Source organism: Cheilinus undulatus, linkage group 16 (genome assembly GCF_018320785.1).
Source record: "Cheilinus undulatus linkage group 16, ASM1832078v1, whole genome shotgun sequence".
NCBI lineage: Eukaryota > Metazoa > Chordata > Actinopteri > Labriformes > Labridae > Cheilinus > Cheilinus undulatus.
The window spans coordinates 37,571,496-37,589,927 of NC_054880.1; the positions used below are offsets into that span (position 1 = coordinate 37,571,496).

Sequence of the window (18,432 nt, forward strand, 5' to 3'; positions counted from 1 at the left end):
GTAAAGTTAATGGAGTGCCTAACTGGTTGTTTAAGGGGTAATCATCAGCCAATCCCATCAATCAGCTACAGCAACAATGAGGCAGAAAATGAGACCATTCATGCAAGAGAAACATCTACATGACAAGCCTGGTGGGGCTGCATGCTAGTTTGTTAGTATAATAGTACTCATTATAGTTTTTTTAGATGACAGTGTTTATGGATTTTTATCCCTTCAAATACCTCAACCCACGGGGCAGTGCAGCTACACCTCTGTGCTTTTTGATTCATTGCCACATTACCTGGGAACCGAACTCCCCTGCTACTTTTAATGGAAATTCTGATTAAAGCTGCACCTAGCTGTCAGCTCAGTGCCTACCTGGTAGTGCATGAGTATGTGCATGATGTATTCATAGACCTCCCCAGCCAGCCGGTTCTCTGGCCTCCAGGGGAAAATGACAAACTGAATTCCCAGCAGGGGCACCAGGATCAGCGTGGCTCTCACCGCCTTCATGTACATGTTGGACTCAGCTCTGTGTGTGTCCCTCAGTTTGGTCACCAACACTCTTATGATGTTTAATAAGAAGAAGAGGTTCACCTGGGGAAATGTAGAAGATAAAAAAAACAGCCATTTTTGTATTATATTAACAAAGTAGCAATAGTCAATGATCCTTGTCTTGCATTAATGTCCATGTACAATGTTTATAAAAAGTTTTCACCCCCTTGGATGTTTAACTTTATAAAACAATCATGGTCAATATAATTTAGATTTTCTGACAAAAAAAAAACCTCTCTTTAATGTCAAAGTTAAAACAGATTTCCATAAAGTAACGTCAAGTAAATAAAAATATGTAGTGCGAAATAAGTGACTGCAAAAATATTCACCCCCTTCAAGTCAGTATTTAGTAAAGTCACCTTTGGCTGCAATCGCAGCATTGAGATAGGTCTCAATCAGGCTTGCACATCTGGACGCTGCAGTTTTACTCCATTCTTCTTTGCAAAACTCCTCAAGCTCTGTCAGAATGCATGGGGATCAGCCCTTTTCAAGTCCAACCACATATTCTCTATTGGATTGAGGCCTTAGCATTAACTGTACTCCAGAATATTCACCTTATTGTCTTTAAACTATTTCTGTGTTGCTTCACTGTATGCTTCAGGTCATTGTCTTGCTGGAAGATAAATCTTTTCTCAACTCGTAGTTCTCTTGCAGACTAAATAAGATTGTCCTGTTTTTTTCCTCTATTTTGCGGCATTCATTTTACCCTCTACCTTTACAAGCCTTCCAGGACCGGATGCTGAGAAGCATCCCCACAGCATGATGCTGCCACCACTGTGCCTCACAGTGGGGATGGTGTGTATGTGGTGATGTGCAGTGTTTGGCGTCCGATGGCCAAAAAGTTCCATTTTGGCCTCATCAGACCACAGAACTTCTACCACTGGACCCTGAAGTCTCCCGCATGCCTTCTGGTGAACTCCAGTCCAGATTTAATCTGAGTTTTCTTCAACAGTGGCGTTCTCTTTGCCACTCTAATAAAGTGATCACTGGAGAAGAACCCAGGAAACAGCTATTGTATGCAGAGTCTCTCCCATCTCACCTGCTGAAGCTTGTAACTCCTTCAGAGTAGTCATAGGTGTCTTGGCCTCTCTCACTAGTCTCCTTGCACAGTCACTCAGAACCAGCGTGATTTGCACATGTGCCATACTTGTTCCAGTCTTCAGTGATGGATTACATGAACTCCAGGAGATGTTCAGTACCTTGGAAATGTTGTTATATCATCCCATGACTTATACTTTTCAATAACCTTTTCTCTGAGTATTCTTTTGTCTTCATAGTGTAATGGTAGCCAGGAATACTGATTAACCAGTGACTGTACCTTCCAGACACAAGTGTCTTTATAGTACAATCACTTGGGACACATTTACTGCACTCAGATAATCCCCATTTCACTAATTATGAGACTAATAGCACCAACTGGCTGGACCTCAGTTGAATTAGGTCAGTCACTTTAAAGGGGATGAATATTTTTACGGTAACTTATTTCACTTCACCTTTTGTATTTTTTTTTTTTGGTACAAAAAAGTCAAAATTATATTGACCACTATTGATTAATAAAATCGCTTAAAGGGTCAAACATCCAAGGTGGTGACTACTTTTGTGTATTGAGTGGACTTACAAGAAGCGCTGCCACTATGGGACCATGGACGGCATAGAGCAGATGGGTTTCCACACTCATCCAACAGCTACAGAGAGAAAAACAGATCAGTCAGCACTGTCTGCTTCCCAAAATACACACACACATCCAAAAACACACATGTGTTTGTATCTGCACGCTCTCCCTCTCAGCCACACACAGGCGAGCACATGTGTAAACACCTCCTGTTTATTTGCAGAAGTTTCTAGAACATTACTCACTTGTCATCGAAGTACTTTTTCCTTGCCACGGCATGGATGGATGCAGGCACAAGAGGAAAGCCTTGGACAGAGAAAAAGATGGCAGCCGTATGAGGTCTTGAGTGAATTTCGGGGGAATTCATTTGTCATTTATGCAACGGTAAATGTGTGGTTAGCTTGGTCGGCTGCTTCCTACTCAAATAAATGACTGCTTCACAAATATGTTCTGGGAAAGGCTAAAAAAGGTGGATCAACTTTGATATCCAACTAACTTTTCTGGTGTCATTTCCTGAATCAAAACCACACGGGTAGTTTTATGGTTAATTTCACATTGTTTCAATGAAAAATTTCACAAGAGGCTTTTTTATTGTCTGGAAATAATCACATGAACCCATGTTGAGCCAGTTTCCAACACAATTGAGGCCCTGCTGAATATCAGCCACTGTGGATCCTGACTGGCTGCACTCCAGGAAGAAAAACAACCCTCAAGGTTATCCCCCAGTTTTAATGACGGCAATCTATTCACGTCTTCTTGATTGACACACTACGCCAATTATTTGTGTCCTGAACAAGGTGAAAAAAAGGACAGTTTGAGTGTACTGTGACAGGAAGGCCAATAAAGCTGTCAGCATGTCCACGGTGACAAACTGTACAAGGATCTGTCGGTTTCTTGTGAATTCCTTTTGCTGGATCGTGTCTTGTGAGTGGCCTTTTTTAGAGACTTTTCAAGCTGTGAATCAGTCTGGTAGGGGCATAAAGAATGCATCTTAAGAGGAAAAATTCAGCAGATAAGGTTTAAATCAAGCAAACATTGACTCCAACCTGAAACACCAGATTGACTGTTTCATATACAGTATCTACTGCATGGATGTGTTTCACATTCATCGGGGAAAGCTCCCAGAGAAAGTGTTGAGGAAGGACAGGACTTTTAAAAAAATTCTCAGAAGGTGATTGAAGGAATGTTCTGTCTGTCACATTCATGATAGGCCAATCAGAGCGACAAGACAAAATGACGTACACATGCACTACTCTTCAGCTGAGGCTGACAGGCTACCACCACCATGTATCTATCAAAAACTTACACCAAAGCACAAGGCCACCCATTAGAGGAGACAAAGGGAGGCTTTCTGGGGCCTTGCTAAACAGAGGGGCCCATGAAAAATCCTGGTCCACACTTAAGTTAAGCTGTGATTGCAATATTCTATTTTTAACCCGGGCAAAAATATGAAAAAAAAAAAGTGGCAAAAACATACATTACAAGGATGGCTAAAAAGTGAAAAAAGGTGCCAAAAATGTGCAAATACGGGGCCAAAATCAGCAGAATGGGGCAAAAGTTGGCAGAAAGTGGCAAGAAATTAGTGAAAAGTAGCAATAAGAAGTGGAAAAAATGGGCAAAAGATGTCAGAAAAAAATGCTAACATGGGCAAAATGTGGCAAAAAGATATTGTTGAAAATTGCAAAAATGTGAAAAAATGGCAAAATGGGTCAAAATGGGAACAAAAGCATATATAGGAAAAAAGTGGCAAAAAAGGGAAAAAGGGGACAGGAGGCAAATTAGTTTCAAATAGAAGGCGAAAAAAGTTCCAAAAATGGGGAAAAAGAAAGAAACAGGTTAAAACTGACTGATCCAACACACTTACACTGACATCATCAATAATTTACAACTGGGGAGGGCCTATTCCCTCATTTTTTTAAGTGGCCCAGCCAATTCTGTGGGTGAGACTGCTGAAGAAGGTCAGCAGAAGAGCGATAACATCATGAAAAGCTTTTAGTGTTGTTTTTATTCTTTATCATGCACAGAAATGGGTCCAGTTCTAGTAAAAGTGGCGCTATGCTAAAGCTTCATCAACGCACTGCAGCCAACTGCAAACGGTATCAAGTACGACTAAACCCCAACCATAACTACTGCCTCGTTCTCCTCAGTGATGCTCATTGTAGATTGTAGCTTTTTAAGATGAATTTGCCTGATGACCGAGATGGAGTCTGGTAAACCCATCTGCTCTGCAAGGTTTCGTTGACTCACCCCAGCCTAGAAGGTAGTACCAGTGCAGATGCTGCTCCTCTGCAAACACAGCCACCACGATGAGCGTGTGCAAGTAGATCCCTTCACAAAGCATCCAGAAATAGTTGCAGCCCAGCATGTACATGTGGAAGAAGTGCAACACCTTACATCCAACCTGCAAAGAAAGCCACATGAGAAAATGTATTATTAGTTGTCCTGCTTTACTTCCTGTTTAGAATGAAATCTATTCTGAGGATTCAGCTTGAACAACATCAGCTCAGCAGGTGATGAAAAAAACCCCAGATCTAAGCAGATGTTTCTGTATACATGTCACAAAATTATTAGCCTATTTTCCTCGTTGTAATAGCACCAGTATTACAGAGGATATTTATTCATTAACCTCCTATGGAAGTGGGCTAAGATGGAACTGATGATTGAAGTGTTCTATCATTATGTTTGTAGCACGTTGCAGAAGGAAAATGAGAAACCTTCTAACTGCACATTAACATGTCTGACTGTACTTGGCAGATCTTTATTAAGGCACCCAGCACAGTGTCACATCTCCCATCTTCGAACCATTCTCTGTGATTTAATCATTACTACAATTTCCTTAAAGAGATGTCTTGACATTTATGTCAATCGTATCTCAGCAAAGTCTACAAATAACAGTCATTATAATTATCAGGACACTTAAGGATGTGCAGTAAGCTGTAATCCTCCAATATCTCCAGTACTCTGCTGTACATGATTATACTTATGTCTCATCTCAGCCAGAATTTGTGCTTTGAATTCACAAGCTGCTTGTGGCAGCTGCTCAGAGAGTATTCAGACCCCATCACATTTTCAGTTTTGTTATGTTGCAGCCTGATGCTACAATCAGTTCAATTTATTTTGCCTCTCATTAATCTACGCTCAGTACCCCATCATGACAAAGAGAATTTTTTTTTGCAAATATATTAAAAATGAAACACTGAAATATCACATTGGCATAAGTATTCAGACCCTTCACTCCGTCTTTATTGAAGCATCTTTGGCACCATAACAGCCTTGAGTCTTTTTGAATATGAAAGCTGGATGGGGACCATCGGTGGACAGTCATTTTCAGGTCTCTGAAGAGATGTTTGATAGGGTTCAAGTCACGGCTGCAGCTGGGCCACCCGCGGACATTCACAGAGTCCGTAAGTCACTCCTGTGTTGTCTTGGCTGTGTGCTGAGGTTCATTGTCATGTTGGAAGGTAAACCCTCAGCCCAGTCTGAGGTCCTGAGAGCTGTGGAGCAGTTTTCATTGGGGATATCTTTGCTCCATTCAGACTTCCTTCAACCCTTACCAGTCTTCCAGTCCCTGCTGCTAAAAAACATGCCCCCCGGCATGATGCTGCCACCGCCATGCTTCACTGTTGGGATGGTACAAGGTAGGTGATGAGCGGTGCCTGGTTTCCTCCAGACATAATGCTTACAATTGAGTCCAAAACAGTTCAACCTTGGTTTAATCAGAGCAGAGAATCTTGTTTCTCACAGTCTGAGAGTCCTTCAGGTGCTTTTTTATGTTAACTCCCAGCAGGCTTTCATGTGTTTTGCATGAGGGGAGGCCACTCTGCTATAGAGACCAGATCAGTGAAGGGCTGCAGTGATGGTTATGCTTCTGGAACTTTGTCCCATCTTCACATAGGATTTCTGGAGCTCAATCAAAGTGACCATCGGTTCTTGGTCACCTCTCCCCTAATTGCTCAGTTTGGCCGGATGACCAGCTCTTGGAAGAGTCCTGGTTGTGCCAAACTTCTTCCATTTGAGAATTATGGAGACTACTGTGCTCTTAGAAACCTTTAGTGCAGTAGAAATTTTTTCTGAAGCCTTCCCCAGATCTGTGCCTTGCAACAATCCTGGCTCTGAGCTCTGCAGGCGGTTCCTTTGATCTCATGGCTTGGTTTTTGCTCTGATATGCTTTGTCAGCTATGAGGCCTCTTCGCCTCAAGATGCCCCAGATGGAGTTGGAAAGTGTCACCAGGAAGAGGGATGTCTGGGTTGGCTGCTGCCACTGCGACCCAACCTCAGATAAGCAGAGGAAGATCAATAGAAGAATGGATGCTTGTCCTACAAAAATCCACTGTGCTATTTGATAAAATTTCTCATGGTGACTATCATTTTCCCAAAGATCCTGTCAAAGTAATAAATATGGAGTTTATATATTCCCTCAGGTTTCTGTTTCCCAGTCCTGATAAAAAAGTGCATGTGTGAGACCTCTGTGTTATTCAGATATGCTGGCATCCTGATTAAAACCACTTCTCCCAGGGGTCTTCTTGGCTTAAACACATAAACAATCCTTCACTTTAAACTGTTATCCATGTGTCTCTCTCCTGAGTTCCTTTTCACTAGAGGAATCTCCTCTATAGCAGACATGGGCTCGTGTCAGTGCACCGTCAGGTCATTAGTCTTTGAGTCAGTCATCCTGATGTTTGTGTTTGCTTAAAGTTCCCAACCAACTTCTGGTTAACAAATCAAGCAGCTGTAGATGGTGGACATGTTTCTCGTGTTTTCAGCCTCCTCCCTGGTTTGACATAAGCTTTGGGGGTGCACTCCTCCGCAAAGCTGGCAAGCCGAGCCAGACTGTGTCATCACACCAGGGAGAATAAAACGAGCTTGTTTTCTCTGTGAGAGCAAATCCCTACCACAATCCACCATTCCTAAATCACTGGTGCAGAAAAGAGGCTCACTAGTCTCACTTTGGCAGCAGGAGATTTCAATCAAGTTTCCCAACAGACATGAATCCCAACCAACGATGCTTCATTTTCTGCTTTCTTGAAAAGCTGCAAAATGGTGTCCATTTTCATTTTGACATGTTGAAGCGAGTCAGTTTAACCTGACAGCTGAGCAAAATCAAGGACGGCTTAAAGAGAGACTTAAAGTATATGCTGCCTTTACACACTGAAACTTGGACACATTCAAAGACGGATGAGAAGTAAGACATCAGATGGGATGAGCTGAACAGATTTGGAGAATGCATGAAACAGAGCAGCAGCAGGAAGTAGACTCATAGCCACACTTGAGACACCTTCGCTGTCTCATGCAGATTTCTTATTGGCCTACTTTGTCGGCCAGAGATGCTGTAGATGAAAACTTATGGGATTATATGTGCTGTAAGCCAAGTCTTGCTTGCTGTTTTGTTTGGTACATTCATAATTCAAGGTAAGTTTTAATGATTTTCAGCGGAGTGAATGATCTGACCGAGGTTTTATTCATTCACACAGGCTCAGTGGGTTTAGTTCAACATAAAAGTAAAGATCTGATGCTTGAGTGGGGTTGTCAAACTCAACAATGACAAACTGTAAGAGGCAGCAGGCACTGAGTTAACAGGCTTTCATGACTTTTATTTCCAATGAGAAGTGGTTCTTGAAAAGCGGCACATGAATTTATGTTCATTTCTGACACTGAGGCATTCCTACCACAAAGATTTATCATCTCTACCAGAGCAGGGCTCTGCATTTCAAAGAATTTACATAATAGGATTCAGTGTGGCTCCAAAACTTTGTAAAACAGAGCAATAAACCTGAGTGTTGATGATTGGTGACGCTGCCAAAAGATGGCTCATTGACATAAATTCCTAATTAGGATACCTAGAAGTCTGTTTTACAAACTTTTCATGCTCAAAGGTAAAGATTTATGTTTCACTTCCACACTTTCCTGGGCTTGCAGAGCAAATGAATTTCAAAAAGTTCATCGAAATGTTTCAACATTCCTCTTTCTTCTGGCTTAGCATAAATCAGGCATACATTTGTATCTCATTTCACGAGTGGAACTAATCCTCTTCCTAACAATGAATTCTGCCAAATTGCACTTTTTAGCCATGCTAGCATGTGGCGCTTAGAGATGTTTATACCCCTCAGCCTGCCTTTACACCGCTGTGACCCAGATGTAATTATCTTCACAAACCTTAAAATAGCTAAAAATGTTCATGTGAGAAATGTCTGAGAATTTGCAGTCTAGTATGTCTGAGTTTTTGTGTGTCCTGTAATACTTGCAGTTAAAAACGTTTCCCAATGTGGAGGGTCCAGAATAAGTGTAATTCAAAGCCTACCAATAATGCCTCTGGAAAAGATAAATCAGAGCTCCCCTTGGGGACAAACCTGGCAGAGAAGCTCCTCAGGTGGCCCAACCTTGGAATATGAAGCTTGCCTCAGCACATCCTTAGAAATAATTGGCAGCCATTGCCATGTAGGACTAAGGCACTCAGGCATGCCATTAGGTACATTCAGCTTGATTAGGATCCAGTCCTCAGATGCCCATGGGACAAGTGATTTTAATGATGAACTGAAGGCAGGTGGCGGTTAAGGGGGGGTGAGGATATGACTGCATGTGACCAGTCCATGAAATGTGCAACATTTCAGCAAGGAAGGAACCAAAGCTTATGTTGTTTTATGATGTAGCTTAAGTACCTTGCCTTCATGCAACTGCAAGAGGATTATGGCCTATTTGGGGTCTCTAAGAGGGCTTCTTGAAAACATGCACTTGATGAAATCTTAAGATCTCTGCAAGATCTTCAATGGTCATGTGGCGAACAATGACAAGAGTAGGAGGGGGGTATTTTTTGTTGTTCCATTTTCCTTTTTCCAGTTCAACATTTAAAATACCAAAAATGACAATAAACATACTAGTTTCTGGTGCACTTTTTTTTTTTTTTTTGGAAATTAGAACATGCTAGCATGCCTGTTGGCATGTGAAGTTGTACTTAAAAACCTGCCACAAGCTGTATGTGGAAAAAGACAGAGGAGTGGAACTTTTGGCTCCAAAAATACAGCAGCAAGAATTTTATAAATTTATGTAACAAGACCAGATGAGGAGTAACAGTCCCTAGGGTAGTGATCATTAACTGGCAACCAGGGGGCCATATCAGGCCCCCCTACATCCTCCCATTCAGCCCCCAGAGCATCACCAAATTCAGCACATGTGCAGAGGAAAAGATATGTTGTGGTTTTTCTTTTAAATAAGCTCCCATCAGTGGTTTCATCAAGATGACTTTGTGTTTCATCCATTTTAAAAAAGAAAAACACCAGCTGAGCATTACTAGCAAATATGATGCATGTTAAACACAAAGTAATCTGTGCATTCCTGATAAAACTCCCATTTTCTAAATCAACTTTTAGCCTCAATAAATTCAGCTAAAAATTCTCAATCACCCCCTTGTGGCTAACTGTGATAAATTGGACTACACTCACTATTAGAACCTAAGAATTACATATATTTGAAATAAAATTAAAATATTTCAACAAAAATATGTAACATTTCTTTGGTTTTGTCAAGAGATCGGCCCCCAAAGTGCCTGTATGGGGAAAAAAAAGCTGGCCCTTGTCCACATGTAGTTGATGACCCCTGCCCTAGGATATTTTCCAACTGCCTAAGGTACAAGCTTCCTAACATGCCAGACTGTTTCATAAACCCATTGCATAGATATATTTCACATTCATCTGGGAAAACACCACATACAAAGTGCTTGGGAAGGGGAGTGGTTATCTAAAAATTGCTGGAAGGTGATTGGACGAATGCTCTGTCTGACAAAATGAGGTTGTAGCTCCAATGCTAACCTAAGCTCTACAGGCTAGTGCTGCTGTAGTTTCTGAATGGCAGAGGTTGACAGTGGCATAAATTCATGCCGAAGCTTACCAGAAAATGTGGAAAAACATCTCCGCTACGGAGAGAAGCTCTCATTGTGAGTCTTTATTTTATTTTAAAAAAGAAATGTGGTGAAGCTCTAATTGAACAGCTGCTTTTCTACAGCTACATCCAAGCTAATCGCAGCCTAATTGTGTACACCGACTTACACCGGCTTGCACCGTACTGTACATATCCCAAACTCATGCTGAAGCAGGTTGGGAGTGGAGGAAAACATCTTTTTGGTCATAAAAAGCTTGTGGTCCAGTTCTGCTAAAACTGCTGTTATATTATAGCTACATCTTATCTTATCAGTCTACCAGCAGACATTGTCTACTAACTCACACTACATTTTCAATCCTATTTAGAGCAATTTAGAGCTCAAAATGTGTGAACTGCATTGGCTACATCTCAAACAGATTAATATCTTTATTCCTCTGCTTTCTATTATCAAGGGATAGGAGGTCAATATGAAGAAATAGCCTGACAAAGTGTTCACAAGTAAGGCGTATGTATCAGTGGAAGGTTTAAAATTCCCATTATTTCACAAATCAGCTCCTCTTTTAAAACATGCTTTTACTGATATCCATGATTCATGTTGGTCTCCTACTCCAGTTGGTAAATCTTGATTTTTTTCGGTTTATTTTGTAATGGAGTCCTTAAAGCAGTCATACAGGGAACGGCATGTTTAAGACATGTCTGTAAAAGACCCAACTTTATCTTCATCAGGTTATCAGCACAATGGTGTATGGTCAACAGGTACCAAAAATCCGCAGGGACATTAAAACCTAAAACTGATAACTTAATCAACTTAAAATTAATTGAATATCTGCTGCAGCAACAACTGCAAGCAAGCATTTGTGATAAATGGCAATAAGTCTGTCACACCACTGTGGAGGAATTTTGGTCCACTTTTCTTTGCAGATTTGTTTTAACTCAGCCACACTGGAGGGTTTTTCAGCATGAATGGCCTGTTTGAGGTCATGCCACAGCATCCCAAACAGATTTAAGTTCAGCCTTTGGCTAGGCCACTCCAAAACCTTCATATTTTTCCCCTAAGCCATTCAGAGGTGGACTCAGATTATTGTCCTGATTCATAATCCAAGTCAGCTTGAGCTTGAAGTCATGAATTAATGGCTGGACATTCTCCTTCAGGATTTTCTGGTAGAGAGCAAAATTCATGGTTCCATTGATAATGGGAATTGGTCCTGGTCCTGAAGGCCCAAGTTCATCACTCAGCCACCACCATGTTTGACTGGGTATGATGTTCTTTTTGTGAAAATGATATGTTAGTTTAACAGGAACTTAACAGGAGTTTAACAGGAGTTGAACTTCCCAAAAGTTCAACTTTTGTCTTGTTTTTATATCCACAGAATATTTTCCCAAAAGTTTAAGGGTTCATCAGGATGTTTTTAGTCAAGTGTGAGACAAGCCTTTGTGTTCTTTTTGGTCAGCAGTGGTTTTGGCCTTGGAACTCTCCCATGGATGTCATTTTTGCCCAGTCTCTTTCTTATTGTTGAATTATGAACACTGACCTTAACTGAGTCAAGTGAGGCCTGCAGGTTTTTAGATGTTTTGGGTTCTTTTGTGACCTTCTGGATGAGTTGCTGATGCACTCTTGGAGTAATTTTGGTTGAACAGCCACTCCTGGGACAGTTCACCACTGTTCCAAGTTTTCTCCATTTGTGGATAATGACTCTCAGTTTGGTTCATTGGAGTTCCAAGGGATTTTTGATGGGCAAATGTGCAATGACTTTTTCACATAAGGCCAGGTAGGTTTGGATGGCTTTTTCCCTTGATAAATGAAATAATTATTTAAAACTGCATTTTCTATTTACTCAGGTTATCTTTGTCTAATACTGAAGTTTATTTGACAATCTGAAACATTTAAGTGTGACAAATATGCAGCAAAATAAGAAATCAGGAAAGGGGAAAATACTTTTCACAGCACTGTACATACGACATATCGGATGTACTTACAGGGTTTCTGTCCACTACTTCAGGGTTATTGACCACAGCTACGAGGTAGATGATGGTGAGCGCTGAGTTGAGCACATAGGAACAGAAAAGGTTCTTGTGCAGGGTGATCCTTTGGCAACTCAGACTCCTGTGTGAAGACAAATCACAATATTGATTTCTGAGTCTTGCTTTAATGCTAGAACACAATGTCCTGGTCTCTAGAAAGGAACTGATCTTGGACTCCAAACAGGGAATGCATTTTTTAAAAGAAACTAAAATATCAAATTTAAAATACGAGTAACAATTGCCTCTGCTGATGACATAACCAGGACTAAAAGCAGCTCTTGACATGCAGGCTAAACGGTTTAATGAGGCTGTCAGATGTAAGATGTCAAAAAACTGGGATTGCACATCTTAAACTGTTTTGTCTTTGGTTTGTAGAATCCCTGGGATCAATGTGCTGGATCTGAAAGTTTTCTCCTGTATATGCTGGACTCACTGTTAAATAATGCAGAACAGAGTGTGCCTCCTCATTAGCTTGACTGGCCACTCAGAATTAATAGCATAATTAAATGTTCAAAAGGTAGAGTTAAAATAGCAATTAGAACAAAATCATTACAAGCAATGTTGGGGTAAAAACTAGAAAGTAAACTGTAAGAGTAATCTGATTACTTTCTGTGCTGTGATGTGTAAAGTAACCCTTTATACAGTTATGTTTTCATAAAGAATGACCAAATTCCCCTTTAACTTTAAGCATCAGCACAGTCCGTTTCACTCCAACCTCTGAGTAGGTATTTTCATACAAGCAGACGGTAAACCTAAAGCTGTATCAGCATGCATGCATACACTATATGGACAAAAATATTTGGCCACACCTGTTGATTATTGAATTCAGGTGTTTCAATCAAGATGTGCATAAAATCAAACACCTAGCCATGCAGCCTCTATTTGCAAACATTTTTACACAAAAAGGGTCGTTCTGAAGAGCTCAGTGACTTCATGTTTCTGTGTTGGGTGCCACCTTTGCAAAACACCGAAACTGTAAGTGAAATTATAAGACAGTGGAAGCTTTTAGGAACGACATCAGATTTGCCACCAAGCAGAGGACCATGTAAAATCCCAGAGGGGTCAACGATTGCTAAGGTGCATGGTGCATAAAAGTCACCAACGCTCTGCTGATTCTATCGCTGGAGAGTTCTGAATTTCCTCTGGCATTAATGTAAGCACTAAACCTGTGCAGGCGGAGCTTCATAAATGGAGTTTCCATGGCCAAGAAGCTGCATGCAAGCCTCACATCACCAAATCCAATGCCAAGCATTGGATGGAGTGTTGTAAAGCACATAGACACTTGAGACACTTATTATGCAACTTATTATGCAATGCTATGCTTCCAACTTTTTGGCAGCAGTTTGGGGAAGGCCCATTTCTATTCCAACATGCTGTGCACCAGATCACAAAGCAAGGACAATAAAAAGCTTAACTGGCTCACACAGACCCCTGACCTCAACCCCACTGATCAGACCTTCTCATCCAACATCAGTGCCTGACTTCATTACAGCTATACAGGATGAAAGAGCACAAATTCCCCACAGAATCACTCCAAAATCTTGTTGAAAGCTTTCCAAGCAGAGTGAAGGATTTTATAGCTGCAAAAGGGGACCAACTCTGTATTAAAGTACAAGTAGTTAAATATGATGTCAGTGCAGTCCCTGATGGTGTGATAATCTCATAATGAAACAGGTGATTTTTAAATGTACCGCTGCCCAAAACTGATAACAATGCATTCCTAACCAGCAGCTTCATTTTTAATGATGGGCCAAATAACTCCACTGGTTCTCAATAGTGCATCTATTAAATTTTTACAGGCTATGTCCTCCTATTAATACTGAATGTCCTCTACAGCTGGATTTATTTCCTCTTACTGCTCATGGCATATTTTATCCTTGATGAGGAATAAAGCCCCATAGTGCAATGAAAAACAGGAAGAGTCCTAAATTTTCCTCAGACAGTACAAAGGAATTATATGTTGTTGTGCATTTTACAGTCCTATTATCTCAGACAGAAAATACAGACTCATTTCAGCTTTAAAGACCATGCAGGAGCTGCTGGCTGAAGCTTTATGGCAACTTTAACTGTAATAGGAGATAGAAGATCGGACATGTTTTTCCACAGCAAGCGTGAGTGTTTTTATCTGGGAGTCCTATCAGCGTTGATGTAACGTTGTAAATAACAGTAGTGCAGCTGTACGCCATCACATACCACAGAGAGATTCACATCTGGATCTTATAATTTAACATTTAGCCTCCAATATTTTTAGTGTTTCAGCTATAAATATGGTTAGTCATGGGCAAGGAGTAAAAAAAGAGAAGGTACTTTCAAAGCCAGAAGTAATATCAAGATTGTAATTTGTAATCGGTTTGATCGTGTAAATTATCAAATCCTGCTGTGTTTTTGTGTAGCTGAACGAGGAGATGAACTCTCAGGGGGGTCGTTGGGGTTTTGGTGATTTAACAGCCGTCCTAAACACAGTCATTAGATTTATGACAGCACATAAAAGTTTAGAGCAAACTGGGGGTCTTCTATGAGATCTGTGCAGGATAACAGCTGCGTTTAGGAGGTCAGATCCCTTTGCAATGTCAGATTTTATGAGGGGACCATTCACAATCAACAGGGCCAACAAAACAGTGTTTCCAAATGTTAGAACATAAAGTTCAGTCTTTCCAATGAGCTCAGTGTTCAGACATCATCACAGTTATGTGGCTTAGTAAACGGATTAACTTTATGGTTTTATTAAAGCTCCTGTGTGAAGTTTTTAATTTATTGTAAAAGACTTCAAAACTGATGTGTCTATATGACCTAAGACAGCTAAACAATATGTTTACACATTTACTATTTCTGTATGGACATTTTAATATCCAAAATAGGGGTGTACATTGTAAGCTAAATTAGACAATGATTCAAAAGTCACTGACATACACTGTATTGCCAAAAGTATTCACTCACCTGCCTTGACTCGTATATGAACTTATGTGGCATCCCATTCTTAATCCATAGGGTTTAATATGATGTTGGTCCACCCGTGCAGCTGTAACAGCTTAAACTCTTCTGGGAAAGCTTTCCACAAGGTTTAGGAGTGTGTTTATGGGAATTTTTGACCATTCTTCCACAAGTGCATTTGTGAGGTCACACACTGATGTTGGTCGAGAAGGCCTGGCTCTCAGTCTCCACTCTAATTCATTCCAAAGGTGTTTAATCAGGTTGAGGTCAGGACTCTGTGCAGGCCAGTCAAGTTCATCTACACCAAACTCTCTCATCCATGTCTTTATGGTCCTTGCTTTGTGCACTGGTGCACAGTCATGTTGGGACCATCCCTAAACTGTTCCCACAAAGTTGGGAGCATGGAATTGTCCAAAATCTCTTGTTATGCTGAAGCATTCAGAGTTCCTTTCACTGGAACTAAGGGGCCAAGCCCAGCTCCTGAAAAACAACCCCATACCATAATCCCCCTCCATCAAACTTTACACTTGGCACAGTGCAGTCAGACAAGTACTTTTCCTGGCAACCGCCAAACCCAGACTCGTCCCTCAGATTGCCACATGCAGAAGTGCAACTGGTCACTCCAGAGAATGCGTCTCCACTGCTCTAGCCCAGTGGCAGCGTGCTTTACACCACTGCATCCCACACTTTGCATTGCACTTGGTGATGTATGACTTGGGTGCAGCTGGTCGGCCATGGAAACCCATTCCATGAAGCTCTCTACGCACTGTTCTTGAGCTAATCTGAAGGCCACATGAAGTTTGGAGGTCTGCGGTGATTGACTCTGCAGAAAGTTGGTGACCTCTGCGCACTATGCGCCTCAGCATCCGCTGACCCCACTCTGTCATTTTATGTGGCCAACCACTTCGTGGCTGAGTTGTTGCTGTTCCCAATGGCTTCCCATTTGTCATAACACCACTGACAGTTGACTGTGGAATATTTAGGAGAGAGGAAATTTCACCACTGGACTTGTTGCACAGGTTGCATCCTATCACAGTACCATGCTGGAATTCACTGATCTCCTGAGAGCGACCCATTCTTTCACAAATGTTTGTAGAAATACTCTGCATGCCTAGGTGCTTGATTTTATATACCTATGGCCATGGAAGTGATTGGAATACCTGGTTTCAATGATTTGGATGAGTGAGTGAATACTTTTGGCAATATAGTGTAATTTGAATAAAGTTAAAGCACCTATACGTCACCAATGAACATTTGTTGTCTGATCTTATTTTGTCACTAAATGTAAATGAACATGGAGCATTATTCACTTTCATAAGCCTTTATAAACAATAATCATCTATGATGTTTCATGTCATAAATCCTTGGTATCATAGCTGGGGTATAAGCTAGCAGTGCCTGTTACATCATTATCTGTGGAAGATGGGGAATTCACCACAGATGGACAAGGCTGAATAGCAGTGTTAATTTTGACAGCTATTTGTAATTATAGTCTTCGTCTTTTGATTACGTCTTTTAGTTTTAGCCACATTTTTGTCGTTTCTACCCTTTTCAGTTTTAGTTTAGTTTTTGCCAACGAAAACTTAAAAACATTTTATTCTATTTTTAGTCCATAAAAATTGTCACATTTTAGTCTTTACTTTTAGTCCAAGCATTTATTTTCTTGCCTAAATCTGGTACCAAGTCATGGTTGTGTGTTCTATGCAAAACCTGGGGTCCCTGCTTTCTACACCTGAGAGGCAGGCTTGACTAGATTTATAGACCAGTACTTTTACTTCTACTTAAGTACTGCTTGAGCTCAACTGCTGGTGCTTAATTGAAGCACCTTTGGCGGCAGTTACAGCCTTAAGTCTTTTTGAACATGACCCAACAGGCCTTGCACACTTGGATTGGGGATTTTTTTCCACCACTCTTCTTTGCAAATCTTCTTAACATTAGTCAGGTTGGTTGGGGGCTAGTGGAGGGCAACCAGTATCACGTTGGATAGGGTTCAAGTCAGGACTCTGGCTGGGCTCACTTCAGGCCACTCCTGTGTTGTCTTGGCTGTGTGCTTCAGGTCATTGTCATATTGGCCCAGTCTGAAGTCCTGAGTGCTGCTGAACAGCGTTTCTTGATATCAACCCTGACCAGTCTCCCAGTCCCCGCTGCTGAAAAACACCTCCACCTCCACCTCCATGATGCTGCCACCACCATGCTTCACTGTTGGGATGGTAGTGGGAAGGTGAAGAGGTAATGTCTGGTTTCCTCCATACATAAGGCCACTCTGACTGACTGACTGAAGTTCAAGTTAAGGTCCAGCTTTGGAGAACAACTACTGCATTGTAAAGACACTTCTTACACATCAACAGGTCAAGATTAACAAAGACACAGAAAGTATTTCACTGTCTACAGGGGGTGCTAACTTTTCCTCCTAATGCTTCACTGTTTCCAAATTCCACATACATTAACTGCATATTACACATCCCTTACCCTTGTCCACTTTATTTTGAACCCTCATCTAATTTAATTTCCTTAGCAGTATCTCAATTACTGGTGCACTTTTCTCCTCTGGGATTAAGCACTATGTTGGGATGGAGAGGCTTAATGAGCAGCGCGCTTAGGTGCACACGCTTCTATTAAGAGCAAAGCAGTGACGCTTCCAATGGACGTCACAGCTCTCTGGTTTTGAATCCTAAATATCCATGAAATAAATGTGCAGCACAATAGAGCCAAGTTGGCATGAAATGAGTGAAGTTATGTTGTGTATCCTTTCATTCAGAAAGCACAGCTGCTAAAAGGCCAACCATTTGCATTTAGCTGCAGAAGTAATAAAGAATAAATAGTATGGAATAATACATAAGTCCTGATTATTTATGCTCTTGTACAGTCTCTTCAGGGCTAGTAACATGAATTGAAATTGTTGAAGCACAGTTTTAAATGACTTTAAGACTATAGTACAAACTGTGACAGAAATACTAACACTCATTTACTCTGACAAATCTTCCGTCTGGCTCCGAGGCAAGTATTTAAAACTGTCATCTCCGCTCTGCTGGTGCGGTCAGAGGCACAATGAAGATTGTGCTGACTGCGAACAAGACTGAGACCAAAGTGCCGTCTATGCTGAGTAATGAAATGGCTGGGGGAGACAGTAGTGAAAGAGCCCCACCATCTGTGCTCCTGTCAGACTCCATGATGACACTGATGACATGATTGAGCCCTCAAGGGCAGAGCAAGCACCGATTAATCATCCCAGAATTATGACAAATTGTATCAGTGCACCATGCTAAGCATTTATGTGTAAGATAAAGTGAACCAAAAAGCTCGGCTCTTACTCAATATGAAGGGCAACAGCATCATGGTGATTCAATTACCTGAAGTAGAAGAAGATGGCCAGAGAGATGAGCAGGGAGGTGATGGATAAAGCGTGACCCACGATGGCCATGTAAAACACGATGTACGCCGACTGTAAAAAAGGAGAAATA

General features: G+C 41.2%; 1 protein-coding gene across 3 annotated transcripts in view; it reads right to left on the minus strand.

The window, feature by feature from the left end:
- Positions 1-18,432, minus strand: part of calcr (calcitonin receptor) — a 112,539-nt gene that overhangs the window by 17,925 nt on the left and 76,182 nt on the right. For all 3 annotated transcript variants that reach the window (XM_041809261.1, XM_041809262.1, XM_041809260.1), the window contains exons 15-20: positions 18,322-18,413; positions 11,996-12,122; positions 4,394-4,547; positions 2,392-2,452; positions 2,153-2,219; positions 358-576 (exon numbers count right to left, since the gene is read on the minus strand). In XM_041809261.1, the coding sequence (XP_041665195.1) occupies positions 358-576; positions 2,153-2,219; positions 2,392-2,452; positions 4,394-4,547; positions 11,996-12,122; positions 18,322-18,413 (720 nt within the window). The remainder of the gene's footprint in view (positions 1-357; positions 577-2,152; positions 2,220-2,391; positions 2,453-4,393; positions 4,548-11,995; positions 12,123-18,321; positions 18,414-18,432) is intronic.